The sequence below is a fragment of the Spermophilus citellus genome (assembly GCF_964194105.1).
Source record: "Spermophilus citellus genome assembly, chromosome: 9".
In the NCBI taxonomy this organism is placed as follows: domain Eukaryota; kingdom Metazoa; phylum Chordata; class Mammalia; order Rodentia; family Sciuridae; genus Spermophilus; species Spermophilus citellus.
This window is the reverse complement of record NC_138191.1, coordinates 3285577-3308888: the sequence shown is the minus strand read 5'-3', so window position 1 is coordinate 3308888 and position 23312 is coordinate 3285577. Positions and strand designations below refer to the sequence as shown.

The window sequence follows — 23312 nt, the reverse complement described above, 5'->3', positions numbered from 1 at the left end:
TGGTCTCAAGTAAGTAGCAGGACTAAAGGTGGCAAATTCCAGATCAGTTAATTCAACAGTTCATCCATGTAAAGGATTCATTTCACCCATCTCCCATGTCTGCCACCTTCACTGTATCATCAGGACAGTTTCACTAACGCCTCTCATGGTGGCAAAATGGCTGCTGAGTTCCAGGCATCACCAACACACATGGCTACAATATTGAGAAGCAGGAAATAGGAAGTTTCTTATTGAAGCTCCTTTTTTTAAGTTGTTGATGGACCTTTATTTTATTTAATTTTATGTGGTGCTGAGGATCCAACCCAGCGCTTCACACATGCTAGGCAAGCTCTCTACCATTGTGCCACAACCCCAGCCCTCCTTTTTTTTTTTCCTAGTCCTGGGAATTGAACCCAGAGACAATTTACCACTGAGCTACATCCTCAAACCTTTTTATTTTTATTTTTTTTTTAATTTTGGTACAGGGTCTTACTAAATTGCTAAGCCTGTCCTTGAACTTGTGTTCCTCCCATCTCAACTTCCTGAGTCATTGGGATTATGGGCGTGTGCCACCGTGCCCAGTGTTCTTGTGTTTGTTTGTAAAAGCAAAGAAACTCCTCTCCATATCCTTGCATCAGCTTTGTTTCATGTCTCATGAGCAAAAGTGTATCACATGCTAATCCACTAACTCAGTCACTGGCAAAGGAGCCAAAATTACTGTGGCTGACTCAAACTAAGAACGACTTACTCCTGGGGCTAACAGTCGACTCATCCCTGTGCGCCTCACTCGCCAGTGAATACCAGAACAATATAATAAACTAGGGCTTTGCAAAACTAAAGGATGGGAGCTAGGAGGGAGAAGGCAGGATGCTTTTAGATAGGCAGCCAGTTGTATCTAGTGCCTTCCCCTTGGCTTCTCCAACCATGAACTAGAGATGATGGTACCTGCTTCATCTGTACATGGAGATATTTTTAAAAATGGGATTTTTCTGGACACTCATCAAAATAGTTTAGTTAAAAAGTAGTGAGAGAGTGCTGGGGATGTGGCACACGCCTGTAATCACAGGGGCTCAGGAGGCTGAGACAGGAGGATCACAAGCTCAAAGCCAGCCTCAGCAATTTAGCAAGACCCTAAGCAACTCAGTGAGACCCTGTCTCAAAGTAAAAAATAAAAAAACACTGGGGATAGCTCAGAGATAAAGAACCTCTGGGCTCAATTCCCACTACCAGAAAAGGATGGGGGGCTGGGATTGTAGCTCAGTGATAGAGTGCCCTTGGGTTCAATCCCCAGTACCAAAAAAAAAAATTAATTAATTAAATATGGGTCTGGGTCTGGGGCTCAGCAGTAGAGTGCTCACCTAGCACGTGTGAGGCCCTGGGTTCGATCCTCAGCACCACATAAAAATAAATAAAAACAAAGGTATTTTAAAAAATTAAAATAAAAGGACTGAGGAAGTACATCAGTGGTTGAGCACCCCTGGGTTCAATACCTATATGAGAAAAAGTAAATGGTGACCATGGTAAATTTCAGGGCTGGGGTGGTGGCTCAGTGGTCGAGCGCTTGCCTAGCATGTGTGAGGCACTGGATTTGAATCCCAGCACCACATATAAATAAATAAACTAAAGGTCCATTAACAACTAAAGAAAAAAATTTTTAAATGATAAATTTTATGTTATATATATATTTTTACCACAATAAAAGAGTTTAAGTAAAACAGTGGGGCTCTTTAAGATATATGGCAAAGGAATTATGCTAATCTTGAAAAAATGTGTAAATTCATGGTATTCTCTAATAACCACAATGTTGACCTTTTACCCGTCTTTATTTGTGAGTGATAACGGGCCTCATCTGTCACTTGTTTCCCAGTCAAGTACCATCCTTCCCTCCCATTTTCCCTCAGGTCCACAATTGTTTGTTGTTTTGTTTTTAGAGAGCCTCCCTATATTGTCCAGGCTGGCCTCTAACTCCTGGGCACAAGAGATGCTCCTGCCTCAGCTTCCCAAACACTGGAACTATCAGTGTGCACCATTGCACCTGCTGCATATCCATGGTGGGTTTTTTTTTAAGTTGTTGATAGACCTTTATTTTATTTATTTATATACAGTGCTGAGAATCAAACCCAGGGCCTCACACGTGCCAGGCAAGTGTGCTACCACTGAGCCCCAGCCCCAGCCTCAATGGTTGTTTTGACTGAGAAATTCTACTCTCAGAAAAATGCCCTGCAAGGGAGTTGGCTGCATAGAATAGAACTGACTGTGGCCCGCGCTTACCTCTCCCCTCAAAGGCCACCTACACCTTTGCACCTTTGTCTTCTAGTCCTCTTCAACCCAGCTCTCCCCATGTCCATGCAAAGAGCCTTGGGACGAGGAGACACAGAGGACCACCAGCACGAAGCAGTGGCAGGTATTGGCAGCTGTGGACGACTGTATTTACTGACAACACATCTGGACTAATATTTACCACCCTTCAGATGTTTCAAGTGAGTCAAAGCTGTGAGGAGCTGTGCACAGAGGCGGCAGCATGATCTGACCCGACACCCATCCCTGGAGGGTCAGGACTCTCTGCCTGAAGCTACCAGTGTCCCACCCCGTTTCCAACACCCAGGGCTGGGTGCAAGGCCCATCCGATTAAACTACCTAAACTGGGAGTCAGATGTCATCTGTCCATTTAACCAGCTCTCTCTAGTTTTTCCCCAAATGTCATAGATGATAAAGACTTTCGACACAGCTCCCACCACCCGCTTCTATGCACACCCCAGCACTTCATCACATTGCCAGAAAGCTGCCCCTTACATGGAACCCTTCTGTAAGTACAACAGGTTCCCAACAGCGGCCACCAAATTTTGAATGCTGCACGCCTTCCAGAGCACAAATGGTAACTGATAGCGTTAAATCCTCTGCATTTAGCCCCGATGCCAGGCAGGTGCCCCAGGGCTCCCTCCTGGGTGATTTCTTCAGTGACCTGGTTAGCCACCTGACAGAACATCTTGCTGGTGATAGGAAAGAGGATCCACTTCTTCTAGTCTTGGTGGAGTCCACACAACCCTCCAGGCACTGGGCCAGGGCTGGGGACATGGAGAGGATCCACCCTGACCCTGCAGCAATTCTCAGATCTGGGTGAAGGGCCAGCATGGAAACAAACAAGTACCTGCAGGGTGTTGGGTTTTGCAACAGTTACTAGGGGAGCTCAGATGAGGTTGACTGACACTGTCTGGAGAGGGAGATGGGGGCGGGGAGAACAGGCTTCACAAAACAGTGTCATCTGCGTGGGGTTTTGAAGGATGACTAAAAGCTTCCCAAAAGGATAAGGCAGGGAAAAGAATCCAGGAGGAAGGACTCACATATGGAAAGGCAGAGAGGTAACAAAGGACTTGCTATGTCTCAGAAACAACTGGCAAGGTAGCAGAGGCCCAGAAATGAGGCGGGATGAGTAAGGCGGTGGGCAGCCTCCTTCCAACCAGCACCGCTCCATGCTCTGACAGCGGGGCAACAGCAGATCGAAGCTCTACTCTGTAGCTGCTAAGGAAACGGTAGAGCACACCTTAAGTCTGTTCTGTGGTGTGCAGCTCTTCTGCCAGCTCATCATCCACTAATGGGAATTGTCTTCTCAAGGAATCCAACTCTTCCCTACTTGAAAAGACCACTGGGCAGATTATCTGAACCTTTAGGCAACTGTGATAATGTGAAATGTTATTATTACTTGACTATAATTTTGAAGAACCTGACATTTCATAGAAGAGGGATCCAGGACTCCGGGAGATGAAGGGACCACTCAACCCTATCATGGCAGGATAAGCCGGGTGGCACTCAGCTCTCCTTACCACCCACCCTGAGCTTCCTCCCTTTCTTTTTCCCCTTAAGATGCCCAGGCTGGTGCTCTTCCTTCAGTGGACACATGATAATCCTGGTTATTTGATCCTTTCCAGAAGGAAAAATAGTGTCTGACTTGGTGGAGCCTTCTGAAAACTTCCAAAACCAATTCTTCTCTGAGTAAGGGCTTATTGAACATGTGAAATGAACGAACATTTCTCAGGAGACTCTAGGAAAAGTTGGTCTAGCATACCAAGCCTTAGGCATTTTTTTTTAAATTTATTTATTTATTTATCTTCGTTTTTGGCGGACACAACATCTTTGTTGGTATGTGGTGCTGAGGACCGAACCCAGGCCGCATGCATGCCAGGCGAGTGCGCTACCGCTTGAGCCACATCCCCAGCCCGCCTTAGGCATTTTAAAAATCATCTTTCAAGGGCCCAAATAGAAATGGGGAAAAACAGTGGAGAAGGTGAATTCTCCCTTCTTATTGAGCTGAGACACTGCTCTTCTCTTGCTGTCAGGCATCAGCGCCCCTGGTATGTGGGCTTTGGAGTCTGGACTTCCACCGTCAGTCCCCTGTGACCTCAAAGCCGGAGTTTCACTGTCAATGTCCGTGATTCTCAGGCTGTTAAACTTGGACAAAACTGAACCACTGGCTTTATTTTTCATCTTGAAGATAGCTTATCTAAACTGTATCCAAATCATATCCAAACCATAGCATCCTTTTGGTTCTGTTTTTCTAGAAAATTCTGACTAATGCAGAATTATTGTATATCTTGATTATTGTGGTAGTGACATAAATTTACATAATGTAGTAAAATTGCATAGAACTAAATACATATGCACACAGCATCCACAAAAGAGCATCCCTGGGGAAGCTGAAATAAGGTGTGTGGACTAATCAATGTCAGTTTCCTAGTTATGATATTATACTTTGGTTATGCACTAGATTACCATTGAAACTGAATGAAATGTATATGGGTGTCTACTATTTCTCATAACTGCACATGAATCTGTATTTATCATCAAATAAAAACAAACACCAAACAAAAACAAACAAAAATCATCTTTCAGTCTACCAAAATTTTTACCAGTCTGGAAAATGCTCCTAGAACTCTGCCTCTGATGATGTAAGCTGTAGGCAACCTAAACTAAGTACATTTTCAACTTTTCATAAAATATTTAGTGTCTCAGAATCATTTTCTTTTTAAGACTGGTCTTTATCTTTCTAGTGCCAGATCTAATTTGCAGAACTACCCTCTCATCTCACCCTAACCTGGCTGGCTGCTGTTTGCTTAAAAACTGAAATTGGTATTAACAACAAGAAAACTCTAAGAGACTCAACTAAGGTCTGAGACAGCTGCTTGGTGGGAGCCCCCATAGTGGCCACCTGCTCAGGTGCTCTGGGACCTGCTGCCCTCTAGTGGTTGCAACCTGGGGATGTAGTAATACTTTCAATTGACAAAAGGAAAAAAAATGTGCTCCTCCCTCCTGCCAAACTTCCATGATTTTAGAGCTAAAAGAGATCTTAGTCCGGTCCAAGGATCAGGAAGATTATATCTTTCAGCTAAGGAAAAACCAAAGTTAGAAAAGTTGCCTGGAATGGAACCCCTTATGGAAGACAGGGAAGAGAGAAGTGGTCATCACTTCTGTGTGTGTGTGCTGGGGATTGAACCCAGGGACACTTGACAACTGAGCCACATCCCCAGCCACATTTATTTAGATGTGGGTGGACACAATATCTTTATTTTATTTTTATGTGGTGCTAGGGATGGAACCCAGTGCCTCACGCATGCTAGGCAAGTGCTCTAACTCTGAGCCACAACCCCAGCACCCCAGCCCTTTTTTTTAAAGAAAAAATATTTAATTTTTAGTTGTAGTTGGACACAATACCTTTATTTATTTTTATGTGGTGCTGAGGGATCGAACCCATGGCTTCACATGTACTAGGCGCATGCTCTACTGCTGAACCACAACCGCAGCCCCCACCCCAGCCCTCCTTTATGTGTGTGTGTGTATGTGTATGTGTGTGTGTGTGTGTATATATATATATATATATTTTTTTTTAAGAGACAATGTCTTACTGAATTAGTTAGGGTCTCACTAAGTTGCTGTTCAAAGACAAGGCTGTCTTTGAACTCGTAATCCTCCTGCCTCAGCCTCTTGCTCCACTGGGATTACAGGCGTGCTGCCACCATGTCCAACATCACTTGAAATTTAGAAAAACACAATTATGATTAAGAGTGTGGACTCAGGGGAGCCAGATGAGCTGAGAGGTTCCTGGATCTGTCCATCAGTCACTCTCTGCCTACCCCCCACCCCCAATCTTTTGTTTCCCAAGGAAAGCCCTCTGAAAGTGATGCCAGCTGGGATAGGGACAATCTTGGGACTGGCTTTTTTGAACACTTTCCTTAGGTCAAGGACATGGCATTTCAGTTAGATCTAGATTCTTGTCCAAACTTCAACCTAAAGTAACTCATCCCACCTCCACCTTTGAGCCTCGATTGGATTGGATGCTTTCTAAAATTTCTTTTAGCAGTAATGGTACATGATTGATTGTTTGCCTCTTGGCATAGAGATATCTGGTGGCACTACTAGATTAGTAGCAATTTGAGGACAGTTTCTTTCTTATTTATTTATCCTTCAATACTAGGGATTGAACCCAGGGGGCTCTACCACTGAGCTATCCCCCCAGCCCTTCTAATTTTTTTTTATTTTGAGACAAGGTCTTACTAAATTGCTGAGGCTGGCCTCAAACTTTCAATCTTCCTGCCTCAGCCTCCCAAGTAGCTGGGATTGCAGGCATGTGCCACCATACCGGCTTTTTTCCTCTTTATTCCTCAAAGCCTAACCCTACATGTTTGACATACTAAATGCTCTAAAATAATTACGGGATAATGACATATTCATTGTACACTGTGTGCCAGACATGTGTCTTATGATCCTTGCATATGGCTTTGTGTGGACCATTGTTGCAGTTGTGAGTGTGTAATTTAGAAAAACACAATTACGAATTACCCACAAGTTTCTAGGACCTGATTATTGCTTGTGATCTGTGCATCCTTAGATGAAGAACTTACTATCTCAGTTTCCTCATCTGTAAAATGGGAAATACATGACAGCACCTGGCACACTGTAAGCATTCACTGAATGTCTTATTAAGTAGACATTATTATCTTGGCTTTACAGATGCGGAATTAAAGCATGCACAGTATAGATCTAACATTATAAGCAAGATCCCAAACCCATGCTAACTTTATTTTTTTGCAACAGTAGGGATTGAACCCAGGGGTGCTCTACCACTCTATCTCCTAACTACATGCCCAGCAATTTTAACTTTTATTTTGAGACTGGGTCTCACTAAGCTGCCCAGACTGGCCACAAACTTGCAATTCTCCTGCTTCAGCCTCCCAAGTCACTGGGATTACTGGTTTGTACTACCACACCCAGTCTATGCTAACTCTTTAAACTCTGTGCTACTCTGTTCCCCCATTATTGAATGACTGAATGAAAAAATGAGGGAATAAATGAGATTCTCTATTGCCGATGGCAATGGTAATAGTTGGTATTTGACTTTTCCAGGAGGAGGATATTGGTACTTAGGATCCATGTCCTGGGACCAACTAAGAGAGTTGAAAACAATTCTAAATAAATAAATAAATAAATAAATAGAAGTAATTGCTATCTTTAGCACAGAGGAGAATCCGGGTTTCTTTTAAGTCAACGAACACTTATTATGTGGCATCTTCTAAGACTGAGCACTGTAAGGATTGGTGATAGCCTTGATTTTTTTTTTTTTAGAGAGAGAATTTTAATATCTATTTTTCAGTTTTTGGTGGACACAACATCTTTGTTTATATGTGGTGCTGAGCCACATCCCCAGCCCCGATAGCCTTGATTTTTAAAAGCTTGCAATTTAGATCCTTTTTGGTTCAGTGTGTGTTCACACTGTTGTGTGAGATGTGCCTCCCTCTAAACCTTGTTATGACGTCAACACATTAACCATCTTCTATGGGGGGGAAGCTTGCAATCTAGTTGAGGAAACAAATACAATGCAAAGTCTGAATTATAATCATGAAAATCCATTATTGTCTCCTTCAACAGAGTGGTACAGATTGTTTATGTTAACTGACTTCAGAAAGGAAATAGCACAGGCTTGGGGATTCTGGAAAAGGCTTCAAGAAAGAGAACTCAGGCAAAGTCTTGAAGAGTGAGTCATTTCCTTTAATGTTATCTTTTCTTCTTTTCTCTCCTTCATCTCCTGAACCCAGTTGGTTAGTCACCAATGTGCATCAGCTATTTCCAGGTGATCTGTTCCTTACCTTCAAGGTCAGAGCTGTATTAGCTAGCTTCTTGTTGCTGAGACCAAAATACCTGACAAGAACAACCTAGAGGAGGAAGAGTTCATGTGCGCTCACAGTTTCAGTTCACTGCTCTGGGCCTGACGTTAGGTAGAACATGTTGGCAAGGGCCACAGGGAAGACGATCCCTTCCCGACACTCCCCAGTGCCCCGTCTTCTCCAGCCGTGCTCCACCCATCTACAGTCCCTCCTGGTGAGTTCATTAAAACCAAGACGGACTGACGAGGTTTCAGCTCTTACAATCCCACCATTTCACCTCTGAATATCCCTGCATTGGCACAGGAGCTCTGGGGGGACACCTCATATCCAAACCATAACAGCAGCCATGGTCCCAGTTCAGCCTTCTTATTACTTCAGGTTTGGAGGTGCTCTGACATCTGTGACTTGTCTCCTTGCCACCAGCCTGCACCTTTTCAACTCCTTCTAATCACCTCTTTGAGATCAGCCTTATTTTTTTTTTTTTGTAAAGAGATGTATTTGGTTCACAATTTTTTTTTTTAAAGAAAGAGTGAGAGAGGGGAGAGAGAGAGAGAGAGAATTTTTAATATTTATTTTTTAGTTCTCGGCGGACACAACATCTTTGTTTGTATGTGGTGCTGAGGATCGAACTCGGGTCACACGCACGCCAGGCGAGTGCGCTACCGCTTGAGCCACATCCCCAGCCCCTGGGATCAGCCTTATTTATCACTCATTGTGCGATTCATTCATTCCACTTTCCCTTTAACTGATATTTTTTGAGTGTCTACCATGTGCCGGAAACTACTCTTCTAGACACCAGAGATTCAGTGCTGAGCAAGATAGGCCGGAAGGATTCCTGGCTCCCTAGGATTCGGATGCTAATGAAAACAAAACGAGATGAAACCCTGAAACCAGACGTTCCCCAGGGGAGACGCTCCATCTCTCTCCCCCACTTCCCCTCCCACCATTTCCCACAGAACACCTCAGCTCACCGTGCCCCACACATGCCGAGCTCTCTCCCTGCCCTTTCTCTGGGATCTACCTGCTTCGATCCTCCAAGGCTTAGTTCTAGCTCTAGGCTTAGTCCTAATCTCTTGCATTAGGATTTCTTACAAACACAACCTTATCTAAAATGCTACAAAGTTACAAAACTCAAAACAAATTTTATAGTACCGACTGTACAATGAGGGGAAAAAAAAGCAATCTACAGGTTGCCAAGGTATCCTGCAAGACCACCACCAACGGCAGTCAGAACAGGGGCTCTGTAATGCTTGCAGAGCTGGCTCTCAACTTGCTCACCAATTTGAGAGAGTAAGGGATATGTGGGGCAGGGGGGTGGAGAGGAGATGGAAAGACAGAACCATTTACAGCAATTAACAGGTGGGGGGAAGAGAATTCAAGTGTGTGTGGGGGAGGCCAGGCCTAACAGGAATGGCAGCTTGGTCCCCTGCAGACATAGCACAGCATCAGCAAGGTCACAACCAGGTTTGCCAGACTTGCTCAGGTCATCTGTGAGAAAGCTGGGCCACACTGCCACCTGGAAACTTGCTGGTCCCTGCTGGCTCTGCCACTGAACAGACCTAGGAACAGGAATGGATGAGCTCTCTAGCCAGAAAACTGCAGGCCCCTCAGTGGGCACAGCCCTGAACCACGAGCACCTTTGCAGCCAGAACCTGCCTGCAGAGGAAAGGCCTCAACTGCTGCTTCTGAAGCCTGCCAAGGGAGGGGTCCTTCCTGCTGACCCTCCTTCAGCTAGAAAAGCGACACACTGAGCTGGGTGGAATATAAGGTACAGATGAGCTTCGGGAGGAATTTGAACTGGAGCCGCTTCTGTGGGGAGCGGGACCGCCCGCGCATGGGGGACCTGCATCTTGGAGAGCGTGACCTCCTCATCCGTGGGGGTGACCTGCGTCACATAGGAGGTGGCGGCAGCATTCTCTTGGGAGGGCTGAATCGCCTGGGGGGTGGCCTAGGCCAGGGGGCCAGCACAGCAGTAGCAGCGATCTCCTGGCCATCAATTTGTCCTCCATCCATGCGCTTCAGCGCCTTCTCACTTCATCCGGACTCTCCAACTCCACCTGTGCACAGCCTCTGGATGGATGAGGATGCATCCTTCCCACAGGCGTGCCAGTCATTTTAGTTTTTTGTGGTGAGCCGTTTCTGCGGACTGTGGTCGCCATTACAAGATGGCGCTGGCTCCGCTGTGGTCTGTAACAAACAACTCCTTATTTGGGAGAGTTGGCGCATGGTTTTTTAACACCCTATGAGAAAGCTCCACGTGGCAGCTTCGCATTGGGGCTTGAGATGCTTTATTAAGGCTGGGAGAGGCATCCGAGAGGGAGAAGAAGAAATATCAAGGACCTGAATAAACGGCTGAAAGAAGATTCCTGTTGTTGCGTCTTCCTTGCGGGCAAGGGGGTCGCGACAAGTGGTGCCGAAACCCGGGAACCAGAACTTTCAGACGTCAGGGGTGGTGCACCGGATAGTCCCAGGTAAGTGGGACCCGCGACCAAAGCGGGGATAGTCCCAGTAAGTGGGATCCGCGACCAAAGCGGGGTCAGCTCCTCTACAAAGAAAGAGAGAGCCTCATATTTTATTGCAGCTGCAATGTGTACTTTCACTTTTGTTTTCTGTGTTTCTTTTGTCGTCTGTGTCTTTTGTTTTCTGTGTTTCTTTTGTTGTTGTGTCATGGGTGCCGCATCTTCAAGTCCGCTTCTCCTGGCCCTAGATGGCCTGTTACGTTCCAAGGGCCTGGAAGTGAAGCATCGTACTTTACAGAGATTTTTACAGAAGATAGATATTGCTGCACCGTGGTTTGCATTTTCGGGCAGCCTTACCATACCTAGTTGGGATAAATTAGGCAAAGATCTTGACTTTGCTTCTGAGCAGGGCATATTAGAGGGCGGGGTGATACCCCTTTGGAGAATAGTCCGTAGTTGCCTCACAGAGGACAGATGTCATGACGCACTTACTAAAGGACAGGAAGTTCTAGAACAATTACATGAGGAGAAATCAGAGACGGCAGGAAGTGAGGTATCTCGGGAGGATGGAAGTGTGCGGAGCGTGAAACAGGGGAAGAGGCGATTGTATCCAGATCTCAGTGCGCTGCGCACACCTCCATGTGAAAGTGGGTCAGAGGAAGAGGAGAATGAGGAGGAGGAGCTTGGGAGGCTGTCTCGCCAGCTAGGGAGTTTAGCTGTAGGAGAAGGGAGCAAAGATAAGCAGGGGCTCAAGAAATGTGATCCTCCGGATCCACCGCCGTATGGTGGGGGTGTTTCGGGGAGAGCTTTCCATGCTCAAACATGGAAGGCTGTTCACGCTGAGATGGGTCTTGCTTATCCAGTTTTTCAGGACGATAATAGGGGAAGATTCCATGAGCCTTTAGATTTTAAAATTGTGAAGACCCTGGCGGAGTCTGTGCGCACTTATGGGGTGGATGCCGCCTTCACACTAACTCAGGTGGAGAGTCTGTCTAGATACTGTATGACTCCCTCTGATTGGGCTAGCCTTGTTCGGGCTTGTGTTTCCCCAGGTAAATATTTGGACTGGAGAACATTTGTGTTAGAGGGCGCAATAGAACAGGCCGCCCAAAACCATGCGGCGGGACATCCTCATTGGGATAAGGACATGCTTTTGGGGCAAGGTAGATTTGCTAATCAACAGACAGGATTCCCTCTTGAGGTATATGATCAAATTAATAACATTTGCATTCGGGCATGGAAGTCACTTCCAAACAGAGGAGAGGTATCTGGTAATTTGACCAAGATTATACAAGGCCCTACAGAACCCTTTTCAGACTTTGTAGCAAGGATGGTGGATGCCGCTGGATTTGGGAGCAACAATTGGGTATGGCAAATTACCATACGAACTCAGGATCTCCAAACTCTAAATGATTATCAAAAACTGCTGGGAGATATTAATTGGATACGAGGATATTTACATATTTCTAATGTTATGCTACAGCCTTTGTATGCTACTCTTAGGGGTGATCCAGATCTTACTTCCCCTCGTAGCCTCACTAAAGAGGCTAGAGCGGCCCTTATGACAGTAGAAGAAGCTATACAACATGCTACTTTATGCAGGCTCCAGAGTGATAAACCTTTCCAATTATGTGTGCTTGCCACTATGCGGCAGCCTACTGTTGAGCGTGCTCATCGCACCTTAAAGGAAACTTTACAAAAACAAAAGGGGGGAATAGGAGCTGAACATACTCCTAAAGAACGCCTGTCCTTAGCTCTCTTTACCATTAATTTTTTGAATTTGGATATTCACGGTCGCTCTGCGGCCGATAGACATGTGTCCCCTCAGCCCTCTGTGATTGGCTATGTTAAGTGGAAAGATGTTCTTACGGGCCAATGGAACGGCCCCGACCCCGTGCTGACATGGGCACGAGGATCTGTATGTTTTTTCCCAGGATCGCACGGAACCATTGTGGTTCATTCCCTGAACGCCTGACAAGAAGAGTCTTGACGCCAGCTACTCAGCAACAAGAAATACCACAGCAACCCCGTGATGAGGATCTTCATTCTGCTGAGTGCTCTGGCTCTGGTGCTGGTGCCGATGACATGGACAACACCAATGCAGTGGTGGGCAGCGGCACGGGCTTGGCCAATGCCGATGCCGGTTCATGATTTAATGATTCCAGGAATGCCTCCCGTATCATTGGCGAATATTTGGCCGGAAATTGGTCCAGATAAAGCTATGATCATACAAGCTCTTGCAGCTTTAGAAAATGGCATCTCATCTCAAGTCTGGCTTGCGCAGATTAAACAGTAAATCTTTGACATGGTCGTTGCACCCCAAGTTTTATGAACATTGCACTGGGATCGACATGTCTTTCTTTGTTATTCTCTTAGTGTTGGAAAGCCCTTGCACTCTGCCGGCTTTACTGCCATTGCACGCAGATGGGTTTCCACACTAGTGCTTTTCTATCGCCTTAAGACCCGTGCCTTTCTTTTAGGGTGTTGCCAACTTGTTTGTCGTCGTATTTCTATACAGCCACAGTTCAGCCTCAGCCATCCCCCTTCGTCCACCATCATCACGATACAGGATGCGAGGCAAGGCACTGCACTTGAGTGATCCTTGAAGTGGACCTCAAGGAGAGCATGTCCTATTGCATGCGGGTTAGACGCGTTCACGCCCCGTCCCACGAAAAAAGGCGTCGGCTGATATGGCCTCAGATCTGGGGAAGGGCCCTCCTTGGGGCTGAGCCATACTATGCAGCCACTTCTGCACAGTGGGATAGGACCTCTACTCTCGCCTGTATTGTTTTTGGAAAACAAAAGGGGGAACTGTGGTGAGCCGTTTCTGCGGACTGTGGTCGCCATTACAAGATGGCGCTGGCTCCGCTGTGGTCTGTAACAAACAACTCCTTATTTGGGAGAGTTGGCGCATGGTTTTTTAACACCCTATGAGAAAGCTCCACGTGGCAGCTTCGCATTGGGGCTTGAGATGCTTTATTAAGGCTGGGAGGGGCGTCCGAGAGAGAGAAGAAGAAGAAATATCAAGGACCTGAATAAACGGCTGAAAGAAGATTCCTGTTGTTGCGTCTTCCTTGCGGGCAAGGGGGTCGCGACAGTTTTTCCATAGGTAGAAAGTATCTCCGTGATGTGATCCTTGGTCACATTCCTGGTGAGCCCTCCAATATGCACTTTGGTAGGTTTAGGGGAAGGGCTCCGCCTTTTCCTTCCCTTTCCTTCTCTTTAGGTGGCGTGGATTTGGAGCCGGAGCGCGGCCTGTTGTCGTGCCTGCACCGAGAAGGGCTGGGAGATGGGGGAACTGCTGGAGCTGGAGCTGCGGGAGGTCCTGGAGCTTCCCGAGATGCAGAGGAAGGGCTGGAGCCACTGCTTGAGCCTGTGCTGGTCCTGGATCCTGAGCTGGAGGTGGAACTGGACCAAGACCGGATACTACTGCTTCCCGAGTCCTATCCCTGCCCAGTCCTTCGCCTTGACTCCCCAGTGGTCCCTTTGCTTTAGAGCCATCCTTGGCTTCTCATCAGAGCAGTCCTTGCGTTTGGTAGGAGAAGGAGCCCTAGTGCTGGACTTTTTATTATTTTCTTTGACTCCTAGCAAGCTCTTCTTTTCCACTTCTGAAAAATCCATTCTCCCCCTGAGGTGTTCAAAGCAGCAGCAGCAGCCTCACTTATCTGAACTCTCACTTCTAACTTGAGTCTGAGAAACGAGCCCTAATCGATTGCAATTTACGCCAAAGAGCAGCATCTTCCCTGCGCCGCCACCTCCTTCTGCTCTCCTCAGCCTTCCATCACTGTTGACTGTTTAGGGTTTGGGCCCTGTGCAGCTGATAAGATTGTAAGCTCCTTGAGGGTCCCAGCCCTGTTCTGACTCTCCATCCTGACCTCCCCAATAGTACAGGACTCCATACTATGCAAATAATGTGTTCTTTCCCTCCATTTTTTCCCTCCTACAATACAACTAACACCTGTAAAGCACTTTACAAAGTGTTTTCATAAATATATTTTCTTCCCAAAGCTACATGATATCCTTGTATCAATTATCAATAAATATTTAATGGGTTCATAGGTCAAAAGGGGAAGGCATACACCAGCAAGAGGACAAAGACCGGGTCACTCAGCACGTGCAGGAGGCAGTGAGAACACAGCCCGCTGGAGAGAGGATGGCGAAACCTAGAAAATCTGGAAGGTGAAAACTCAAGATAACAGACAAAACCTACCTCACTACTGTGGTTAGCGTTTAGGTGAATTTATTTCTAGACTTTTTAGAAATATATATTTTTTTTCCTTTGGCAGAGCTGTTATCAGTCTCCATAAAATTCTGTGGCCTACTTTTTTCACTTAGCATTCTGAGCACTGTTCCCTGGTGCGACAGTCTTCATAGCAGCCATTTGTAGTGAATGCATAATACCCAGAGAGGCTGCGTCCTCACTTACTTACCCATTTCTCCGTCGTCAGACGCAGCGTCTTTTCCCATAACACTGTAATGAGCACTGCAACAACTTGTTGCATAAGAAGTGGAAAGAAACTGGGTCTTGGGGAGACCCCAGCGGCTTGATGAAGGCTTGCCTGGGGCTGACTTCTCTGAACCTTTCCATTCTGTGAGCCAGGAACACTATGCCCTATTGCTTAAGCCCATGGGAGTTACATTTTCTCTGACTTGCCGTCATGTCACCCACCTAACGCAAGATCTCCAAGGGCAGCACTGTTTGTCCTGCTCACCGCTGTAGTCCCACTTGAATCCTCAGTCAAGGCACGGTGGCCTGCACAAAGTGTAGGAACTAAATAAATATGCAGAAATAAAATAATAGGACCTCTCTTTTGAACTATCCCTTCTTGACCATTGTTTGAGGGGGATCTTGGTATTTCTATCAATCTGTTTGAGCTTCTCCATAAAAATGTTGCCTCTTCATCCCAATTGCCACCAGTAATTCCTCATGTTTTGAGCCTTCTTTAGCTATCTGTTTGTTTTGTAGGATTGGGGACTAAACCCAGGGACACGCACTCTACAACTTAGCTACATTCTCAGCCCTTCTTGTTTTACTTTGAGTCAGGGTCTCGCCAAGTTGCCTAGGCTGGCCTTGGATTTGTGATCTTCCTATCTCAGCCTCCCAAGTTGCTAGGATTACAGGGGTGTGCCACTGTGCCCCCCTTTTCGTTTTTTAATTAAGAAAGTTGACATTTTGGGTTAGGGATATAGCTCAGTTGGTAGAGTTCTTGTTTTGCATGCACAAGGCTCCGGGTTCAATCCTCAGCACCACAAAAAAAAAAAAAAAAAAAAAAGGAAGTTGATATTTTATTTTTATGAGCCAACATTTTTCTTGTCCAAAGTACATATATGAAGACACAAATTGGGTGTCAACATACTATATACAGAGATATGAAAAATTGTGGCATTTGTGTAATAAGAATTACAATGCATTCCACATTTCTTTTTAAAAAATCAATAAAACACTAAAACTGCTAAGTATAAAAAAATTCTAAAATGTATTTCCTTTCAGACTTAATATTCAATGTATTTTCTTCAAGTTTTTCTAACGTTAAATTTTAGTGTTTAATTCCTTACACAGAATTTATCTAGGTGTAGTATTTAAGACCAGTCCTTTTTTTCCCAAATTTTTAATTTAAAAATGATTTTATGGATTGGGGTTGGGGTTGTGGCTCAGTGGCAGAGCACTTGCCTTGCATGTGTGAGGCACTGGGTTCCATTCTCAGCACCGCATGTAAATAAGTGAATAAAAATAAAGGTCCACAAATATTTTTAAAATGATTTTAATTGAATCATAATAATTAAACACAATCATGGATTTCAGTGTGGTATTCCAACACATGTATATAATGTGCAATGATCAAATCAGGATAACTAACATGTCTTTTTTTAAAAAATTTTAACCAACTGTTCAAATGCGTTTTCCTCTGTTGAGATGCAATGCTTCTTTTATTCTTTCTAAATGCTTATATAAAATTGGGTCTATTTCTGCCTAACTAATCTGTTAAATTGATGTGTAAGCAATGTAATGTTTTACTATTTGGCAAGGCTTAATACTCCTTCCAATTAAGTTCTGTCTTTAAATTTTTCTTTTGCCATTTTCTCCTGTTTATTCTTCCGGATGAATTTTAAAATAATTATATTCGATTCTAAAAAGACTCTATTGAATTACAGTGTCATTTACTGTGATTATTTAAAAAAAAAACAAAATAAATTAAGTCTAGGCTCAGTGGTGCATGCCCAGCTACCTAGGGAGATAGGGCAGGAGGTTTACAAATCTGAGGCCGACCTGGCTACTTAGCAAGATCCTGTCTCAAAATAAAAAATAAAATGGTTCTGGGGATGTAGCTCTGTGATACATCACTTGCCTAGTATGTGAGGCCCTGGGTTAAATTCCCAGTACCACAAAAAATAAAAAAAAATTAAGGAAGAATTAATTTTTCTTCTTTAAGTTTTTCTTTTTATATATATAGTTTTTAGTTTTAGGTGAACATAATACCTGTTTTTATTTTTACGTGGTGCCGAGGATGGAACCCAGTGCCTCACGCATGTTAGGCCAGTGCTCTACCACTGAGCCCCAGCCCCAGCCCCAAATCTTTCTTTCTCAAGAAAAGTTGGCAGTTTTCTCACATAGATCATCAACATCTCGAGAGTCACCCTAGGCATTTTCTATTTATTGTTTCATGCTGTTCGGTAACTGGAAGATGTGGCAAGCAGGGAAACCTGGTACTCACAAGAGCCCCTCCACTATTCACTGTCAATACCTTCTTTCCTTTCTTGGCTGGCTCCCTACAATGACCACCCACAACTCTGGATTCTGCCCTGTGCAGCTAGAGGGAGTATAACTGTTCCTCCTCCTAAGAGACAGACTTCCATTGCTAGAAACTACTGTCATGTTTTTCCTTTTGTCCTTGATCAATTGCCCCAACTGATGGAATGAAAATAGCATTTGGAAAATATTCAGATGGCAGTGGTAAGAGGGTGGGTTTAGGTAGAAGACTAGAGGTGAGGGACAGCAAGGACTGGCTTCCGTGGTAATCCAGGCTTAAAGAGATGACTTACTTGGGCTCTGACCATGGGAAGGGGCCCATGGGGGAGATTTAGAAGTTGGAAACATTAGAGCTTGTTGACAAACTGGATATAGCTGGATACAGGCATGGAAAGAAAAGTAAAGGTGACTTGAAAATATCTAATCTGACTAGGTGCAGTGATGCATGTCTGTAATTTCAGCAACTCGAGAGGCTGAGGCAGGAGGATTGCAGCCTCAGCAACCTATAAGACCCTGTCTCAAAAATAAAAGGGCTGGGGATATAGCTCAGTGGTAAACTGGGTTCAATTCCTAGAGAAAGAAAAGAAAGATAAGGAAAGAAAAAAGAAAGAGAAAGAAAGATCTAGTTGGAATCACTGAAGGTTTATGATTTTTCTAAGAGTAAGTATGAAGAGACTGAAAAGGTTGAACAGTTTGGGAGGGAATCAATTTTGGACCTCTTGACCTGAGATGACAAGATAGGCTAGGAGAGAGTCTGTTTTATACACCAGTGTTCTTCAATTTTTTTTTACCAAGTAAGAAATGTTATTTTACATAGCAAGTCAGTTAAAAGACAAACACATACTGAAAGATACAGAAAGATCGCAAACCTCCCACAGACCTAGACGAGTCTGGACCTGGGAACCCTGTGAGAGGTCAGACAGAGCTGGGTTGAGTCATCAGCACTGCATTGATAGATCAAGTCATGAGGATTAATGATTTCCTTTCCCTCAACTGTCAGATCCTGTGGTCTAAGACTTGGCCACCAACACTCTCTCAGGAAATTAACTATCCCGTCACCACCTACCCTCAATCCCATATTCCAGAGGGATCCAGGGGAAGAAAGATTCTGGCAGAAAGGTCACACACATTTTAGACTATAAGTAGGTCTCAGTGCCAGCACACACAGCATGCTAACCTAGAAATTACTCCCCTTTAAGAAGCATCTCTTATCCTTAGCCCGAATGAGGATTTTCCCTGGAAGAGAGGGGCGAGAGAATATTTAGGTCTCCAAATTTTGAGTTTCAAGGCCACAGTGCTTAGAACTGGGCCAAGACAGATAGGAAACAATTACTCCCTGCAAAGCTAGAGTTCTAAATCAAAGCATGGAAAAGAGGCCAAGGGCCCTCGGCTAACATCTGCAGTCGGGTCAGAGCCTGAACAAGCTTGGGCCCAAGCTCAGCAGCTTGGCTCTGAGGCATGAGGGAGCCCAGAGAATTATTAGAGGCCTCACAGAAAAAGACCCACGTAGTGAATAACTGACTAGAGAGGGAAGCTGCTTTTCCAGCCTGAAAGATATTACTTCCCTCGGTCAAACTGAATTTGCTTTAATCTGTTCCATGTCAGAGCATCTTTCCAAAGTGGGAACCCTTCATAGTGGGACATTTCACAGTGAAAGGTACATTCAAATAGAGCTAAGAGTAAGCCAATCCGTTTTGGGCCTTAGAAACGGTACTTTCAAGTTGCAGAGTGCCACTTGGTTGAAATGCCACATCCCCGTCAGGCTCTTTCCTGTTCAGGGAAGGGAAGGTATGAAGTGGAAGGCAGGGCAGCTCTGGGGAGGCCAGGAGAGCTCCCGCTCGCTGCCGTCCCCAGGTTGGGGCTGCTGGCCAGGTTCACCGGAGGCGGCTGATGGCAGCTACAAGTCTGGGCAGCTCTTGAAACCCAGCTCTGAGAAACAGGCCCTCATGGCAGAGGTCCCAGAGAGGAAGACTCAATCCTGCCTCCACAAAATATGGAAGCAGCACAGAGGAACTGGCTTTGAAAAATGACAAAATACAGGCAATAAACGGGCCTCAGAGGCCAGGAGCAGCTTACTCACCCCTCTCTCAGGCCCTGAGCACCTTCTCCTGAGCCAGCCGCCCACCCAACGTCCACCTTTAACTGAAAAGACCACCAACGTATCCACTAGCTTTCCAGGGCTGCTTCCTCTTCCACAAACCCTCCTCATCCCCTTGGCAAGCCCCCCTTCCTTTTGACAGTGGTGTCTAAACTCTAGGAAACAAACATCAGAGGTACTTTTCTGTCCAAGGACTCTCTTAGAGCACTAGTTCCAGGCTCCAGGCCATTTTACCGTCTCTAACCCCAATCCCTGTCCCTCCCACCAAGCCCAGGAGGCCCCTTGGAGAGCCTCCTTTCCTGCAGGGCAGCACACTGGCTCCCAGGCCACTCCTCCAGCCAGGCCAGTCTTCTTGGCACCGTGACCAACCCCGCCCTGCTTCCACCCTGTTAGGATTCTGAGACAAGCACAGTCTAGATAGACCCATGCCAAACAAGACCGCCGGGGAAAGAAGAGAGCCAGCTGTCAGAACACAGATCCAGGTCCGTGGAGGGTTTCTGGTGCATTGTGAAACCTATAGTGAGAATTAGCTGGGAAGCAGAAGGGGAGGAAAAGTAATAGGAGGAAAAGTCACACTCTCCACCGAAGGAGAAGAGGGGACTAGAATGAAACAGGGCAGGAAATGGGGATTGGTGTTTCCGGTTTCTTTGGCCCAGAGAGGGGTCATGTAAATTCAGCTATGTCCCCAATTAGCCCTGCTGTTGACTGCCTTTTTGGAAGAAAAAAAAAGCCATTGGACTAATTGGATGATGCCCAGAGACAGTCAGAAACTCAACCCTTGAACAGCTGCAGTCAGCATTTCTGTGGGGTTTTTCCTTTCTGCCAAGGACGTGGAGTTGCTCATTTCCCCCCAGGGCTGACTGGCATATCTCTATGTCATCTCAACACCTCTACCTCCAACCAGCTCTTTTCCAAATGAGGATGACACAGAGTGGCCAAGCTTAGGAATGAATCCACAGGCTTCTGCCTAAGATGGGGTCAAAGCTAAAGGTAGGGGCCACCTTCTGCGATGGGGACTCAACTGCAGAGTAGGTCTGCTTCTAACTCCTCTGGTGGCCACAGCATCCTCCTACCACAGTGCTGGGACATTTGGACCACACCTCTCAGATGTGAACAATAGGCGCCCATCTTTAAGAGGCACTAAAATGATGCTTGAGTCCCCCCAATACTGGGGATTGAGCCCAGGGCCTCATGTGTGCTATTAGGCTACATCCCCAGGCCCTAAATTACGCTTTTTCATCTTCCCCCAAAAGTAAAAAGGAAACCAGACCAAGAGGTTAAAGAGACATATTAACATAATTTATTAAGTTCACCAGACAAAGAATGCCACGGGGAAAAAATATGAGAACTGGAGGGACATGGAGATCACCTGGCCCAGCACTGTCGTCTCACAGACGAGGGGACTGCCTGGAGTCCCAGAACACCACTGACAAAGCCAGAACATGAACCCAGTCCTGATCCACAGAGACACACAGACGCAACGGTTCTGATTGTGAGCCAAGTGGAACCTAGACTTATCCATATTTATTTTAAGTTCTGTTTCCTAAAGCATCTCACTCTTATTATGATTATATACTTCTTAGGGCTGCAGGAAAGTCCTAAAGGAAACATAACGAGCTACAGGGTCATTCAGAACCAGGCTTAAAGACAATTATAAAGCAGAGCCCTTCAGAGGGGCCGGGGGAGAGCCCACCCCTGCTCTGAAAGTCCTGATCCCCCTGTTCCTCCGACCCCGAGCCTCAGGGAAAGTGCACCCGCCTTCCTGAGTACAGACCAAGCTTGGAGGAGAAAGGGAGAAGAAGCAGGTAGCAGAAGGCAAGGAAGATCCATCACAACCCATTCTGAACTCAGCAAGGCCGAGGGGAACATTCTTCCAAGTTTCAAGTAAATCCAAACACCCCAAAGAGAAGGCCACAGGACTTTGGTATTAAATCAATGACGAGATGTAACCAGAAACACCAATAACTTAGCAAATAAATACAACGAGGGTTTTGCTGGGACTGACATAATTCAGTGAAAACACAGTTATGAGGCGCCGGTCAGAGAGGCTGAGGCGTGCCCTGCAGTGTGCTTCGGGGGAAGACCCGAGAGAGCCCAGGTGCTTGCACAACAGAGAAGCCAAAAATAACTTCCCGCAGTCCTCCGGAGTCCTGTTGCTTTAGCTACTCCCTTGTCCCCAGAAAAACAAGGCTGTCCAGTCAAAGTTAGGTTCTCTGACTAACCAGGCCTCAGCAGGTGGCCCAACTGTCTGAAGGACGCCCAGGTCCACATGGGCTGAGGGTGGGGCAAGGAGAAAACAAACAGTTAGTTGCTAAGAACTGAGCTGTTTGCAGAGGAACTTCATTCCTCCAGGACATGCCCCCATCACTCTGGACATCTGGGCCTCCAACTTTTAGTGTTGAGACAAATCTTATACCTCATCCTGAACCGATGAGGGCCTGGCTTCTGGTGCTGCCGGACTCCAGTACACAGAGAGAGGTTCTGCTACAGAGAAAACAATGACTAGAGGAATAAGGATATCGCCTAGCTCCTGCTAGCAAGTGAGTCTTCCAAGGGGCCGCAGGGTCCAGGAAGTGCTCATGCTCCGTCTGCCCAGCAAACAGAGGACAAGAGCTTGGGGACAGTGGAGCACACACGCCCCACGTCCTGGGTGTAGCCAGGAAACAGTCATGAATGAAGTCAAAGTCAAGTTAACAGCCCACAGGGAAGGTGGGCTTCTCCGCAGGTGACAGGTGGCAGCAGTGGCAACGTCCATCTCCTGGAGCTCAGGTTTCCACCACCCGGATCAGAGGCATGGGCTTAGGGCTGGGGGGCTTGGATATCCTAACACTGAAAAGAAAGTCGGAGACAATGAGTGCATGTTGCTGCCCTCCCCGCACAGGGCCTCCCACCCACATCTGCCTCTGGAACCTTGCACCTCATGGCGGGCGGATCTCCTGAGTTTCAAGTGCTTTGAAACAGTAAGTTTTAGAAACACCTAAGAGAAGATCTGGGGCATGATACATGTGTCTGGTGACATACAGCCATGTGTGGTGGCAAATACCTATAATCTCAAGGACTCAGAAAGCTGAGGTAGGAGGACCCCAAGTTCGAGGTTAGCCTCAGCAACTTAGCAAGATCCTGTCTCAAAATTAAAAAATAAACAAGCAAACAAAAAACCCAGCACAGTGGCGCATGCCTGTCATCCCAGCAGCTCGAGAGGCTGATGCAGGAGGGTTTTGAGTTCAAAGCCAGCCTCAGCAAAAGCGAGGCGCTAAACAACTCATGAGACCCTGTCTCTAAAATACAAACTAGGGCTGGGGATGTGGCTCAGTGGTTGAGTGCCCCTGAGTTCAATCCCTGGTATCTGCTACCACCCCCCCACAAGAAGACTGGGGATATAGCTCAGTGGTAGAGCACCCCTGGGTTCAATCCCCAATATCTCCCACCCCCCAAAAAAATAAAGGCAGTTAAACATCTGAGAAATGGGCTGGGGTTGTGGCTCAGTGGTGGAGTGCTCACCTGGCATGGACGAGGCACTGAGTTCGATCCTCAGCACCACATAAATATAAAATAAAGATATTGCATCCACTTTAAACTAAAAAATAAGTATTTTTTAAAAATCCAAGAAATGGTTCTTGATTTTTTTTCAGTACTTTGGGCCCTTTTGTGAATCTCTATGAAGACCCTCTCTTAATATATACCAATATTAACATACATATTTATAATATACAAATATTACAATAAACTTTGCATGCCATCTCAGGAGGCTCATTCACCTCTAGAATCCACCCATGGGCCTTCCTGGCTTCCTGATATCAGGCTTTATTCTAAATAGGCTAGAAAATGGGTCAGATCAGAGACTGAGAGAGCAAAGTTCGATTCAAAGAGCCTTG

General features: G+C 45.9%; 1 protein-coding gene and 1 pseudogene across 4 annotated transcripts in view; both read right to left on the bottom strand.

Annotated features, from left to right (window-relative positions):
- Positions 1-9859: 9859 nt before the first annotated feature.
- On the bottom strand, positions 9860-14212 carry LOC308656839 (RNA-binding protein with serine-rich domain 1-like; annotated as a pseudogene). Its single transcript has 2 exons — positions 13670-14212; positions 9860-10243 (listed from the first exon to the last, which is right to left on the bottom strand). The product of its transcript is annotated as an RNA-binding protein with serine-rich domain 1-like (transcript).
- Positions 14213-20405: 6193 nt separating this feature from the next.
- The window catches only part of TUFT1 (tuftelin 1), a 42727-nt gene continuing 39820 nt past the window's right edge, over positions 20406-23312 (bottom strand). Inside the window, exon 12 of one of the 3 annotated variants that reach the window (XM_081308507.1) lies at positions 20406-22266. In XM_081308507.1, coding sequence (XP_081164633.1) covers positions 22203-22266 — 64 coding nt within the window. In that variant the 3' untranslated portion in view covers positions 20406-22202. The remainder of the gene's footprint in view (positions 22267-23312) is intronic. The other 2 variants (XM_081308508.1, XM_081308506.1) reach the window with 2 other exon arrangements.